Below are 15,017 nucleotides of genomic sequence, written 5' to 3' on the forward strand. Positions count from 1 at the left end.
TCCCCGGCACCTGGGAACGAAAGCCAGGCATGGCCGGAAGCAGCACTGGTGCAGGGCCGGTGAGCTCAGTGCAAGGGGATGTGGCCAGAACGGCGCTGGCGGAAGCTGTTCTCTGCTTCTTTTTCTGCGTTTCTGCAGATGGAGGCGCTGTCGTGGCCCTCTCTTTGGGCAACTTGGATCTCGCCCGTTTGCTTGCTGCTGCCGTTGCTGGTGAAATGGAGGGTGCAGGAATGAGGGAGCATGGGGTGGGAGGAGCGAAGGTAGCTCTTTGGAGCCCTGAGGCAGGCAGCAGCGCGCACTCATACAAAAGCGCCCTTAGCCGCTTTTCTCTCTCCTCCCTAGCTTGTGGCGTGAAAGCCATGCAAGCTGAGCAGCCTTTAGCCACATGCCCCTCCCCCAAACACAAAACACACTTATCGTGTCCGTTGGTGGTTGGCAGTTTCTCCTCACAGGAAGCACACTTCTTAAAGAGAGCCATGATCCAAAAACAATCCAAAGTTGATTAGAGGAATAAGCCAAAGTGTAGTCAAAACAGTCCTAGTAAAATAGGCTTCCAGAGAATCAAGAAACGTTGTCTGACAACCCAAGTCAAAATAATATCACAAGAGGTTCCTTAAGCTGCGTACAATGCGGAGGAAGAAAGGGAACTGCAGCTACATCCCACCCGGGGCTTATATGCCTCATGGGAAGGCCGGGCGGGGCTATAGCCAAAGCTTCACAGCTGAGAGTGTTCCGATAGTATTGCTTGGGCCTAATCAATACCATAAGTGCTGATTCCACAGAGACCACGAATGAGAAAAAAACATTTTTTTAGTCTTAGCACTGCTTCTTTTCTTCAGAACTTCTAGATAGAAGAGAATATTTGCAACCTGCTGCCACTTCTTTAAGAGACCAAACTAACCAAAGGAGGAAAGGCCCTCCCACAAAGTGCTTCCTGATCCAAATTTCTTCCCCATTCATCCCCTGTGGATGCATTGGAGAACATCTGGCACCTGGACCCTTGGATACTCTTTCAGTAAAGAGAAAAATGCACCATTGGCTCTGATAATGAAAATGAGGAAATGACAAACTCCAGCTCCATTTCATTTTAAAGCTGCACCTATTTGATATGAGTGATATCAGACCCATCTTCTATTAAACGGACAAACTACCATTGCTGTTGCTTTCATATTCAATTTCAATAAAAGAAACCCTTTAGAAGATCATAATTAGAGATTTCCTAGTAATAACCACAATACAATAATGATCAAGAAGAAAACAGACTGTTTTTCTTGGCAGTGTATCAAAGTTTCCTACCTTGAGTTGCAAAATGACAACATTCTGGACCAGGAAACGATATGCATTGTACCAGGGCAAGAAGACATCCTTCAGCACATCTCTCACCCCTTCTTCCTTAAACCTCAAGTTTTCTGCTCTTACCACTGGAGAATTTATAAGGTATAGCCTGCAGTAGAACACACACAAAGAGAACAGTGCCATGAAAACTTGCTCTGCCTTTTAGGAATGTTCATTAGGCTGCTTTAAAACACTTTAGTATCCTGTCTCTCATCCACCTCAGAAAAGAAATCATATTATAGCTCCAACATTTTGTTCAATATGAGAAAGATCTCTAGAAGTTGCTAAGACACAATGTACGCTCACAAAAAAGATAGTTTTCGACAGAAGTATTTTAAATTTTTAATTATTCTATCGAGCATCAATACAAACAAAGTTTTGTTTAAATATGAAATAAATTATGTTATTGGTAGTTTTCCAGTCATTTTTTCTCTCTCAGGCTGCCAGTTAGGTAAAAAGACTTTAACCTGTTTTAGCAACAGCTCAGTCTAGCTGGAGATTTTTCCTTTACTCTCCACCTAGAACTATATTCCCAAGCTAATTGCAAACACTATCCACTTGAAATAATTATTTCATTTTTCCTATGATAAGATGGTTTTTTGACTAACCGAAAACTATATCTACGTAACATGCATATGAAAGAAAAAACTTCAGTGTTTCCACCCAACTGAATCCATATTTACAGGGAAGAACATCTCCCGGGATTCATTGCGGCTTGTTCCTAAGAAAGCACAAATGAAAGTATAGTATTAACTAAGGGCTTTGGTTAATACCAACTAGAATCAGGAAATACAATTTGTAGTCAATGAAGAAGAGGTAAGATGTTTACAGAATCAATATAAAAGTCACTTAGTTGTTCATCATTGATAATAAAAACAGGATGTAAATTTTAAAAGTCATCTGAGAAATCTGGATGAAATTACCACAATGAGGTAATCCTAATAATCTGTCATCTTAATTTCCATCCTAAAACCAAACACTGGATATATTTTCAAGCACTTAACTGGCAATGGTTAGTTGTCCACTCCACACAGTGTCAATATGCCAAAGGTCATCCCAGTCGTCTATTAAAAACAGCACCACAGAGGGAAGCAGTTATATACTGCATTGTTTGTTGCTCTTTTAAGCTTGACCTCTCTATGCCACAAAATGAATTGTAGGTGAATATGTTTTGTTTTGTTTACTAAACAAGGGCCAGGTATTACTGTCATGTATCTGAAGAACTAGAAGTATAATCTGAACAATTTCACTGGGAACATTCATTAGCAGGAATTCGTTTAACCTATAGACTCTGACACACTTTGATTCCAGAGTACATTCTAGCACCTGGTGCTGCTGTGCAAAAATGTCCTGAACATCACTTGGAACCAAGTAGAGCTGAAGTGTGTCATAAGAAGAGTCAATATAACCTATACCAAGGCAATGTTTTAAGATTCAATATTACAATTTTAACTCTACTAGTAGGATAGTCACAACATTTTAGTTTTTAAAAAATGAAGGGAGAGGAGCAAATCTAATGGTCGGAGACATTGGTGTTGTGTGCCTTCAAGTCATTTCTGACTTACTGGTGACCCAAAGGCAATCCCATCATTGAGTTTTCTTGGCAAAAGTTATTCAGAGGGGATCTGTCCTTCACTTCCTCTAAAGCTAAGAGAATGTGACTTCCCCAAAGTCATCCAGTGGGTCTCCATGGGCAAGAAGGATTTGAACCCTGGTCTCCAGAGACTTAGTCCAACACACAAATAACTACACCAGACCGACTCTCATAGTGGTTTTACAAATACTGATTCAGGAGACCACCAATAAATTCACTTAATACATGCTGTTCCTACTACTTTCTAGAGCGGTTTCCTTAAGCAGCTTAAGTTTGCAGCTGCTCAAATGTCCTGCATTTACCAATAAGCACAGAAGGATATTTTTGTACTACTTAATCAAAATTTGCATAAGAAGAAAAAAAGCTTTTTCCACGGAAGCTAAATTAGCTCAGTGGAGAAAAGGGACAACACTCACAAGTCAGTCAGAATTAGCTTATTCTATAAACAGAACACATCAAATGCTTGACATCAAGTATTTCATATGAGTTCAAAAAACTAAACTGGAGCTTTCTCCTTAAATAAATCTAATGCTTTGTATAGTGTGTGTGTGTCACTGTATCCATAAATAAGCCACTGCTGTACACATATCAGGCAGACAGCAAGCAAAACAGTTTTTATCTTAATTGAAAAAATAAAAACAATAATGAATACTCTTGAGAATTTAAGATTTTCATTTGTTTAAAAAAAGAAAAAAGAAAAAAATACATTAAAATCTGTGACAGTCTACCCCACAAGCCATATATTTAAAATTCAGTTTTTTCAAAGGAAAACAGTTTCTGAGCTAGGCTTCTGAGGCAACTGGAATATGCGAAATTAGATCTTTGGTGAACTTAGGAAATAAATATATGATGATAATAACTGGTAATACCCTGTTCTCTTCTTTTGCTTAAACAGATAGTGGCCCTCCCCAATTCATCTAGGATTGCTAAATACTTCAAAGCAAAGTGGTCATTACTTTTCAAAGTCAACGTCCTTTCAAGGGTTGTCAAAGAAAAATATCTAATCACCTATTAGGAGAATGTATTTATAAGGACATTTTTGATATGCTCAATTGATATGATCAACTGATTTCAGCACAGCTCATAACTCAATCAGTTTATATTTCAGTGAATACAGGGCTAGTTCCTGCACTTTCTGAATATTTTCATGCAAGTCAGCTGATAAGCTTGCCTCAAGAGATCTTGCTGGGTAGACTGAATATTTCACAACAGGCCAGTTTGCATAAAGTGACCATCTCACCATCTGGGAGCAGGGCAAATTACACTTCCACCTGTAGCTTTGCAGCTGATGGTGCCTACGGATAAAAACTGCAATACGTTTATGCCTGATAAATGTATCTATGTCATGTCAGTTTAAGGAGCATCAGGCAAGCTCTGGGACTCCAAAAATAATTTCGCACCCAAGGAATCAACTCCTCATCTCAATTAAAAAATTAAGTCTACTTCTGACTTCCCAAAACATTCCTATTCTTTGGAGTCTGCACCTTGCTTAGAAGGGGAGGATTCTCTGATTTACTTCCCTCCTGGCAATGGAGCATACGGGGGGAGCCCAGGACAAGAACCAGACTTATGGGGGATATGTAGTCCTTGAGTCACAGGTTTCCCCCATCCGTGCAATCTCAGGCAGACTATTCCTCAGCTCTCTCAATTTTTGCATGCCATTATATTATTTGTTTTAAGCACATGTGTAATCATTTTTTCTTACTGAACCTTTGTGCCTATTCTTATTTAAGGTTTAAAAACTTCAGGAGGAAAAAGGACAAACACAGAGTCACTACAAGAAGGGCACATGGATAAACCAAAGCAAGTTGCAAATCACTACCATTTGGCTAGATATACCTTAAGCAGAAGACCTGGAAATATTTACAGAATAAGGAAGAAAGATCAACAGATTCCTACCTCAATGCATCAGCTCCATAAGAGTTTACAATGTTTGTTGGATCTGGGTAATTCTTCTTTCGTTTACTCATCTTTTGCCCATCACTAGAAGAGATTAAACGCAGGGATTGACAAAACATCCCTTGTGGCAGAACTCTGAGTTAATCCAGCCATTGCTGGGAAATCAAACCACCTTTTTATGATAGTTTTTTTTTAAAGCAAGTGACTTCTACAATAAATGAATTACAAAATACAGATGGGAGAATAACCATTGCTTTGTGACCCAAACTTAACATTTCAGATCTTTAATTATGATTTACTAATTTACATCATACCTTATTCTAGTCACAACCAAAGATATTTAAACAAGTTAGTTTTCTAAAGGGAGTGCATTCTTTTGAGTAATATAATGGTGGGCCACCAGTAGTTGAATATTGAGTTACAAGTGGAGCATTCAACATCTAAGAATTAGAAATGTCACAAAGAGCATAATATTAATATTATCATCATACTTGCCTGGCAAGAACTAAGCCATTTACAATTACATTCTTGAAGGGAGGCTTCCCAAAAAGAGCTGAGGACAGCACAAGTAAAGTGTAAAACCTGAAAAACAAAGTAAAAACAGCAGATCCTGGAGGCTGGCTGATTCCATATTTACCTTCCATATTTCAACCAAACTGAGTGGATGCTTTCCAATAACTTTTAAAGCATGAATATTAAGTGATCAATATTAATCAAGGTATTCACTATGCAAGATAATATTATTTAAGATCTTGTGGGAAAACATGAAATTAAATTAATAACTCCAGATATTATCTTATATTCTGTGCAAACCAGAAGTTCTGACAAGGTGTTGGACTCTGATTAAATGCATAAAACATGCTATGAATATGCAGTAATAATCCCTAAGTATTTATAGATCTTTCTTCACATGTACTCCTGTTGTGAAGTCAATTAGTTGAAAGTTTTATTCTTTTCACTTGCAAATGAATTATAAATAAAACTTATAAATTCACTAAATCAAGAGAACATTCCTAGTTATTATTAATTATTATGTATGAATGTGAAAGTTTGACAGCGAATCAAACTGATGGGAAAAAATCACTGAAATGTGGCGTTAGAGGACAGTTCTACAGACACCATGGACTGCCCAAAGATTCTTAAATGTATCTAAGAACAAATTAAGCCTGAACTCAAACTAGCATCCAAAATCACTGAATCAAAACTGTTGTACTTTGGATACATTATGAGATGGCACGACTCATTAGAAAAATACTAATGCTCAGTAATTGTAAGGCAGCAGGAAAGGAGAGAGACCATATTACTGGTAGATTGAGTGAAGGCCATGGCCCTGAGTGTGCTGAGTCACAGCAGGAGTACTAATTACCACTGGTGACTTGATGGGAAAGGATATATAAGGAAACTTGCTCAAGGGCTATATGCAAGTTATTCCTATCTGTTTTGGGGCCTATTTTAATAAATTTCATTTTCTAAAGTGACATTAAATACTATTTATTTATCATTGTTTAATCAGACATTGAATATGCAATTAATAGCATCACGTAGCCTATATCCTAAAGAAGGAAACTACACCAAAAAGTTACTTCTTTATATAAATCTCACAATTTATAGTTTGTCAAGTGTGGATTAACTTAACACTCAGCTATCTTCTGCCAAACAAGCAGAGCTATATATCAGATCACTGATCTTCAACTGCTTTCTTTTGCAAAAGATCTTCTATACCCAAACAAAATTAGACCCAATTACTTGCCTATTGGATCAAACAGAAGAACTATACGGAGGCAAAATGAATTTACACAAAACTTTCAGTAATTCTAACACTTTAATACTCAAATTTAGGTCTGTGAAACTTTATTAGCTGAGTGTTAATGATAGGAAATATAATTACTAGAGAAATAATATTTTAAAAGTTGTTTTAAGATCATACAGGATGCTAAATGCACCACACTTGTCCAAATCTTGCATTAGTTAATTAAAAAATTACCATCCCCTTGTTTGGTCAATCCCCTCAGCAATGAAGTCAGCAGGAAAAGCATCTTCAAATTCTTTTTTGTTCTCAAATGGATAGTGGACTTGTGCATAAGGCATGCTTCCACTTTCAAACCAGCAGTCAAAAACTTCTGAAACACGACGTAATACGCCTTTGCCACAGCGAGAAGGGATGGTTATATTATCAACGCTAAGGAGAGAGATACAACAGTTTAGATGTGGTACTTCCATTCCTCAGGTAGAAAATTAGTCTAATAATCCCATTACAGATTTAATTGGCAATTCTAGACAATCTGAATCCAAAAACCTCTGAAAGCTTTCACAGAAATTCTAATAAAGGATGAAAATCAACAGTCAACACTAGAAACACCCTTAGATTCTCGTGTGTAACTGAAGTCAGTCCAGAATCTGAGTCTGTCAAACATGAAAAACCTACTATGGATATTCTACCAACAAGCTGTTACTACATAACAAGAGAAGTGCTTTGGTTGGTAAAAGAGGGTTTTCTAATATTTTAAAAAATCCTTTTCAACCTTCAGAATGACTGAGTAATTTAAAAAGGGGCAGAAGGCAGACTCAGAAGGCAACCTAGCAAACCCTTGACAGCCAGTAAGACAGTAGGTTAATTAACTGATAGGTGCCCCTCTCTAAAATGGCATTTACTGTCACTACTACCCTTTCCCTAACAGAAGTTAGAGGAATTTGTATTTCATAAAATTTAGCAGAACACAAGTAAGGTTTGTACAAGAACGCCTGCATACAAAATGCCTGTATCTTGAATAACCAAATGTAATTTATTCAGTTATCTACCTTCCCCATTATATATCTCTATAACAGGGTTCCCCAAACTAAGGCCCGGGGGCCGGATGCGGCCCTCCGAGGTCATTTACCTGGCCCCCGCCCTCAGTTTTATAATATAATATATTGTATATACATATAATATTGATAATTATATTATAATGTAATACAATATAACACTAATAATATTACCATATAATAATATTAATTATATTTTCTATATTACATATAATATTACTAATAATATTACAGTATAGTGGTATAGTTCAGTATAGTAATATATAATGCTAATATTGTGCTATGCTAATAATATAATATATTGTATGTACATATAATTTGTAAGCCACTCTGAGTCCCCTTTGGGGTGAGAAGGGTGTGATACAAATGTAGTAAATTAATGCAGTAAATAAATAATAAATAAATAAATACATTTTAGACTTAGGCTCGCCCAAAGTCTGAAATGACTTGAAGGCACACAACAACAACAACAACAACAACAACAATCCTAATTAACTTGACTATCACATGTGCGGTGTGCATCGGAATTTGTTTGTATTTTTTTTTTTCAAATGATAATCCAGCCCCTCAACAGTCTGAAGGATTGTGGACCGGCCCTCGGCTTAAAAAGTTTGAGGACCCCTGCTCTATAATGTGTAATCTAATCTTAACAAATGTGGAAGACCTGATCAACACAATTGAAGTGGTTGGATCCTTAGGGGCAAGTGACCATGTGCTCCTGGAGTTTGCAATACAAAGGAATGCTGAAACTAAGACAAGTCAAACACGCATTCTCGACTTTAAGAGAGCTGACTTCCAAAAAATGAATTACTGAGCGGCATTCCATGGACGCCAATATTAAAAAACAAGGGAGTTAAGGATGGATGGGAGTTTTTCAAAAGTGAAATACTCAAGGCGCAAATGCAAACAGTGCCAACAAAGAAGAAAGATAAGACAAGTGCAAAGAAGCCAGAATGGATGTCCAAAGAACTTCTAACTGAGCTAAAGCTCAAAAGTGACATGCACAAGAAGTGGAAAAGGGGAGAAATCACCAAAGAAGAATTCAAACGTATAGCCAACACCTGTAGGGAAAAGGTTCGCAAGGCTAAAGCACAAAATGAGCTCAGGCTTGCCAGGGACATAAAAAACAACAAAAAAGGCTTTTTTGCTTACATTGGTAGAAAAAGGAAGAAAAAGGAGGCGATAGGGCCTCTGCAAGGAGAAGATGGGGTGATGGCGACAGGGGACAGGGAAAAGGCAGAACTGCTCAATGCCTTCTTTGCCTCGGTCTTCTCACAAAAAGAAAGCCATCTTCAACCTCAGCAACATGGAATGGACGAAGGATTGGGGGAAATCCAACCCCAAATAGGGAAACAAGCTGTCCAGGAACACCTGGCCTCTCTAAACGAATTCAAGTCCCCAGGGCCAGATCAGCTACATCCAAGAGTATTGAAGGAATTAACGGAAGTTATTTCAGAACCACTAGCAATTATCTTCGAGAGTTCTTGGAGAACGGGAGAAGTCCCAACAGATTGGAGGAGGGCGAATGTGGTCCCTATCTTCAAGAAGGGAAAAAAGAACGACCCAAACAATTACCGTCCGGTCAGCCTCACATCGATAGCAGGCAAGATTCTGGAAAAGATCATCAAGGAAGTGGTCTGCGAACACTTAGAAACAAATGCGGTCATTGCTAATAGTCAACACGGATTTACCAAAAACAAGTCATGCCAGACTAATCTGATCTCTTTTTTCGATAGAGTTACGAGTTGGGTCGATACAGGGAATGCTGTGGATGTAGCCTACCTGGATTTCAGTAAGGCCTTCGACAAAGTCCCCCACGACCTTCTGGCAAATAAACTAGTAAAATGTGGGCTAGACAAAACTACGGTTAGGTGGATCTGTAATTGGCTAAGCGAACGAACCCAAAGGGTGCTCACCAATGCGTCATCTTCATCATGGAAAGAAGTGACAAGTGGAGTGCCGCAGGGCTCCGTCCTGGGCCCGGTTCTGTTCAACATCTTTATTAACGACTTAGACGAAGGGTTAGAAGGCACAATCATCAAGTTTGCAGACGACACAAAACTGGGAGGGATAGCCAACACTCCAGAAGACAGGAGCAGAATTCAAAACGATCTTGACAGACTAGAGAGATGGGCCGAAACTAACAATATGAAGTTCAACAGGGACAAATGCAAGATACTTCATTTCGGCAGAAAAAATGGAAATCAAAGATACAGAATGGGGGACGCCTGGCTTGACAGCAGTGTGTGCGAAAAAGACCTTGGAGTCCTCGTGGACAACAAGTTAAACATGAACCAACAATGTGATGCGGCAGCTAAAAAAGCCAACGGGATTCTGGCCTGCATCAATAGGGGTATAACGTCTAGATCCAGGGAAGTCATGCTCCCCCTCTATTCTGCCTTGGTCAGACCGCACCTGGAATACTGTGTCCAATTTTGGGCACCGCAGTTGAAGGGAGATGTTGACAAGCTGGAAAGCGTCCAGAGGAGGGCGACTAAAATGATTAAGGGTCTGGAGAACAAGCCCTATGAGGAGCGGCTTAAAGAGCTTGGCATGTTTAGCCTGCAGAAGAGAAGGCTGAGAGGAGACATGATAGCCATGTACAAATACGTGAAGGGAAGTCATAGGGAGGAGGGAGCAAGCTTGTTTTCTGCTGCCCTGCAGACTAGGACACGGAACAATGGCTTCAAACTACAGGAAAGGAGATTCCACCTGAACATCAGGAAGAACTTCCTCACTGTGAGGGCTGTTCGACAGTGGAACTCTCTCCCCCGGGCTGTGATGGAGGCTCCTTCCTTGGAGGCTTTTAAGCAGAGACTGGATGGCCATCTGTCGGGGGTGCTTTGAATGCGGTTTCCTGCTTCTTGGCAGGGGGTTGGACTGGATGGCCCATGAGGTCTCTTCCAACTCTACTATTCTATGATTCTATGTAATGTGAGCATCAACCATGTACCAGACTGGAATTCTCCCTCTGCCTGTCTGTCTCTCTCTCTTTCTCTCTCACACACACATACAGGCATAATCTACACTGCTATATAATGTAATCTGAAACTGTGTTATATGGTCAATGTAGATGGGGCCACATAATATGTCTACTACGAGTTAGATGAAAATCCCTTCCAGTTCTAATCTTTTCCATATTCTAAAATTAAGGGTGCATTTTTACAAAGGATTCAGCATGGACATGTGATCCCCAGTACTAACTGCCCTGCGTCCTCTTGGGGAGATGGGTGCGGGATGTAAATAAACTTTTATTATTTATTACATTATTATAATAAGCTCCAATAGATATTTGACACAGTCACTAACCTTTCTCTATGGAGATCTGTTACTTTCACTCCCGATAATTCTTCCAGTTCTGCTACTGATCCAATACAGACCACCTGTTGGGAGTTCAGTTCAGTTAATAAAGTAGATATATTCCTAGACTTTAGTCTTTAGCAGAAATTTGGTACCTGAGGCAGAAATAACATGAAAAAGCAGGAAGAATTTCCTGAACGACAAAGAAGAAGAGTAGTTCAAGACATTTCAGAAAAATGTCTCAAAACTAACAATGTGCACATGTGAAGTACATAAATAAGCAAAAATAGTTATATATGCAAGGAGAGCCCATGAATCTTCCACCAAAAGATATCTGGGAATATTTTTCTTTTACCATTCTCCATTCTCCCCATGAATTCAATTCACTAGTCCTTATGTATGTATGTATGTATGTATGTATTTATTTATTTATTTTTACCCTGGTTTTCTCCCATGGATAGGACTCAAAGTGGCGTACATGGATAAACAGCAAATGACATAGCATAAAAATTCAACAAAACATCATAAACCAATAACACACAATACATATCAATCTTAAATAAATTAATAGATTACAGTGAACATCATTTCAACCTGCTGAAGCATTTTGACATAATCTGTGGATATGACAGGTCATTCCAGGGAGAGGAAAAAGCACCAATTCTGCCGTGGCCCCCATCATCATTTTCAACACCCAGGCATTCGAAAAGGCACACTTATTTTTCTCCTTCTCTGTCTGTTTTGCTGATCATACATGGGAAATTGAGGGATTTTAGAGGTAGCTGATACTTACCTTGCTTATTGTAGGCAGTAGTGTCTCATTTTTACAACTTGAACTTGACTGCATTGTTTACCACATTCAGGCTGTTACAACACAGCACCAATTGCTTGTGTTTATCCAGTCCTCCCTCACCATCCCAATAAAAATAAATGAAATGCTCCCAATGCTGATGTTCTTTAAAAAGGGGAACAGGGGGAAGAAAAACTCTGGAGCATAAAAAATTGTAAGAAACTTTGTTTACAGCAGTACATGCGCATAGTATTATTAGTATTAGTACCGGTATTTATATCCTGCTTCCTCACTCCCAAAGGAGACTTAAAGCAGCTAACACTAAAAATCATACAATGTATAAATTAAAACCCAAAGCATACAAAGATTAACATAGAATTAAACACAGAACGTATTAAAAACACAAAGTTAAAACCAATAAAACCACTTAAAAACCTGTTAAAACTACATACAACACAGCACCCCCGACTCAATCTTGAAAATTTTCTTCTCAGAGTCATACCCATTTTGTTCAGGAACACAATAAATTTCTTACCTCTCTGAGAAGTGTCCAATTAACTCAGTGGTTCTCAACCTGGGGTCCTCAGATGTTTTTGGCCTAAAACTCCCAGAAATCCCAGCCAGTTTACCAGCTGTTAGGATTTCTGGGAGTTGTAGGCCAAAAACATCTGGGGACTCCAGGTTGAGAACCTCTGAACTAACTAGAACATCATTATCAATTTTCCATCTAACCCATGTTCTTTAAACTTAAATCAAGTTAAAGTCGGTTTCCCCTATTAGCTGTACATACTGCTACTAAAAAAGAGTACATATTTGGGAGATTAAAGGTTCAAGTTAAATTTATGATGTACAGTAGTACCATTCAGACTCTACATGGGAAGTTCAACTGATCAAGTTACTAGCAATTGGGAGTTATAATGGACTAACTAAAACGAAGGTAATAGCTTTTACACATTAAACAAGCCTTGAGGTTATAGATTTTTTTTTTCAATATTCCCTGCACCCTGCCAAGTCAACTATCAGGACTTATGGAATAAGCCTTATACACCCATGTATAAGTCTAGAATTTTTAGTCCAAAAATCAGCCCCAAAAACCTGGGTCAACTTATCCATGGTTCAATGCAAGTTACAAATAGACTTTTAAAATAACTTATTTCAATAGTCTAGCGAATGTCAAGTGCTTAATCTGTCCTGGGAGTACCTTTAAAAAAGTGTTAGCCCCCTCTATTCTCTAAGTTGTGGTGCCCCTTCAAGCCTTTTTGAATGTCTGGATGGGGAAAATAGCCTGGGGATGGTGGCTTTCCTTTCTCTGTGGAATCACCCCCAACATATCCATGAGTCATATCAAAATTTATTATTTTGGCCACAGAATCTGCCCTCAACTTATTGAGTTCAATTTATACATGAGTATATAAATAGCAAGGAAGAATAACATTCTACCAGAATTAATCTCATTCTTAGAAAGGCAATAACAAGATTTACAGTAATTGCCAAGCTTAGGATATTCCATCTTCCCTGTTGCTCGTTGTTTGAAAGGTGAAGACGAGAAAGTAGATGAAGCAGCAATGGGCAAAGGGTGGCTCCTCACCCCTTCCTGGTTGGTTCTGTCCTTTCCTTTGGGTGAGGGCTTTTTTTTTTCTTTTTGAAAAATTATTAAAAGGTGAGTGATGGAAGTGCCTTTCAGAAACTGAAGCTGAACAATAGTAAAAAATCAATGCCATGAGAGTGAGGATTGCCTATGTGAGAAGGAAATGACTAAGATAAGATGAGGAATTGTTTTTGTGCTGTTGGAGTTGTGGAATCTGCAAAATGTTTAAAGTTTTAAACCAGATGAAGAAGCATGGTGTAAAAAATCTGAATCTGATCTATAATTGAGGACTTGAGAACACACTGCAACATTTTGCTGCGATTTGCCGCTTGTAACGATTCTATATTTCTAGCTCAATGAAAGTACTATACTTCAATTGTTAATCAGCTGCTAACCTTCAATGCCTCCTAGTCAAATCTTATTTTAGCCTACCAAACTGCTCAGTTTTAGCAAGTTCTCTGTCACTGGCATTTTATCAAAAAAAACAGAAACAGCATTTTTAGCAACAACAGAGGAAAGTATGTAATGTTGTTCTATCTGACAAAGCTGCAAAAGAATCATGCTGTTTGTCTTCCTATCTCATTTGCAGTGTTGCATTCTATGCACAGAATAAAAAATTAACTTTAGTAAAGCAATCTTCACTCAATCTAGTCTTGTTCTTACACACCTCTTCAAAGTCATCACTGACCCATAATGGGATGGGCGTCCCCCAGTATCGGTTGCGTGAAATAGCCCAGTCACGTGCATCTCTCAACCAGTTTCCAAAACGTTTCTCTTTCACGAAATCAGGAACCCTAATTTTTGGAAACAGGATCAACCAAAGAAAAATAATTTAGGTATGCATGTGTGAAAAGGAGAGTAGAAACAGCACATACAGTTTTACACCACCCCCAGTTCCCCAAGCATAAATTTGTTCAAGAAATAGTTATAAAAGAAGCCAAACTCTTGAGATCATGGTTTCAATCTGGCTGTTCTCACGAAACACACCTTGATTTAAACAAGTCACCATTAGACTTTTTTTTGTTCTTGCTTTAAAGAGCAATAGAAATAAAAGCTTTTAAGGACATAAGAATATATCCTGGCTAGAATTATTTCTCCTGAAGGAACAGGCGTACACTCGGAAGTGCCCTAAGATGCTTCCCTGTCACTGGAAGCAAAGATGCGCTTGGCATCAGCTTTGAATGGTACACCAGCTATGGCAATCCCTGGACAGAGATAATCTGGTTACCGTATTTTATGCACTAGTGACCGCTGAACTAGATTACATGGGGCTGACCTTGAAGAAGACTCATAAGCTGCAGCTAATGCAAAATGCAATAGGACAGCTACTGACTGGAAGCCTTTAAAGACAATCTATAATGCGAGCCCGAAATGGCTTTATTAGTTGCTAATATGCTTCCAGCCTGAATTCAAAAAGGAAGGAAGGAAGGGGTAGGAAAAAAGAAAAAATGCCATAGCATACTCCTGACTTTTTTAATTTTCATGTGAGCTTTAGTGGATTTAAACTCACATGCAGTACCAAGTGGAATTAAGACCTTCTTTGGATATAGTAATTAAGGTAAAGGTTTTCCCATGACATTAAGTCCAACTGTGTCCAACTCTGGGGGTTGGTACTCATCTCCATTTCTAAGCCGAAGAGCCAGTGTTGTCCAACTCCAAGGTCATGTGACCAGCATGACTGCATGGAGCGCCGTTATCTTCCTATC

At 38.7% G+C, this 15,017-nt stretch overlaps 1 protein-coding gene and 1 non-coding gene across 3 annotated transcripts in view; both read right to left on the reverse strand.

The window, feature by feature from the left end:
• iars1 (isoleucyl-tRNA synthetase 1) overlaps positions 1–15,017 on the reverse strand; it is a 106,826-nt gene that overhangs the window by 38,991 nt on the left and 52,818 nt on the right. For both annotated transcript variants that reach the window (XM_062970004.1, XM_003217661.4), the window contains 6 exons: positions 13,979–14,105; positions 10,943–11,016; positions 6,813–7,007; positions 5,324–5,410; positions 4,829–4,912; positions 1,297–1,444 (listed from right to left, as the gene is read on the reverse strand). In XM_062970004.1, the coding sequence (XP_062826074.1) occupies positions 1,297–1,444; positions 4,829–4,912; positions 5,324–5,410; positions 6,813–7,007; positions 10,943–11,016; positions 13,979–14,105 (715 nt within the window). The remainder of the gene's footprint in view (positions 1–1,296; positions 1,445–4,828; positions 4,913–5,323; positions 5,411–6,812; positions 7,008–10,942; positions 11,017–13,978; positions 14,106–15,017) is intronic.
• Positions 4,465–4,545, reverse strand: mir5414 (microRNA mir-5414). The gene has a single exon (NR_130014.1). It is a non-coding gene; the product is annotated as a microRNA mir-5414 (primary transcript).

The sequence above is a fragment of the Anolis carolinensis genome, chromosome 2 (genome assembly GCF_035594765.1).
Source record: "Anolis carolinensis isolate JA03-04 chromosome 2, rAnoCar3.1.pri, whole genome shotgun sequence".
In the NCBI taxonomy this organism is placed as follows: domain Eukaryota; kingdom Metazoa; phylum Chordata; class Lepidosauria; order Squamata; family Dactyloidae; genus Anolis; species Anolis carolinensis.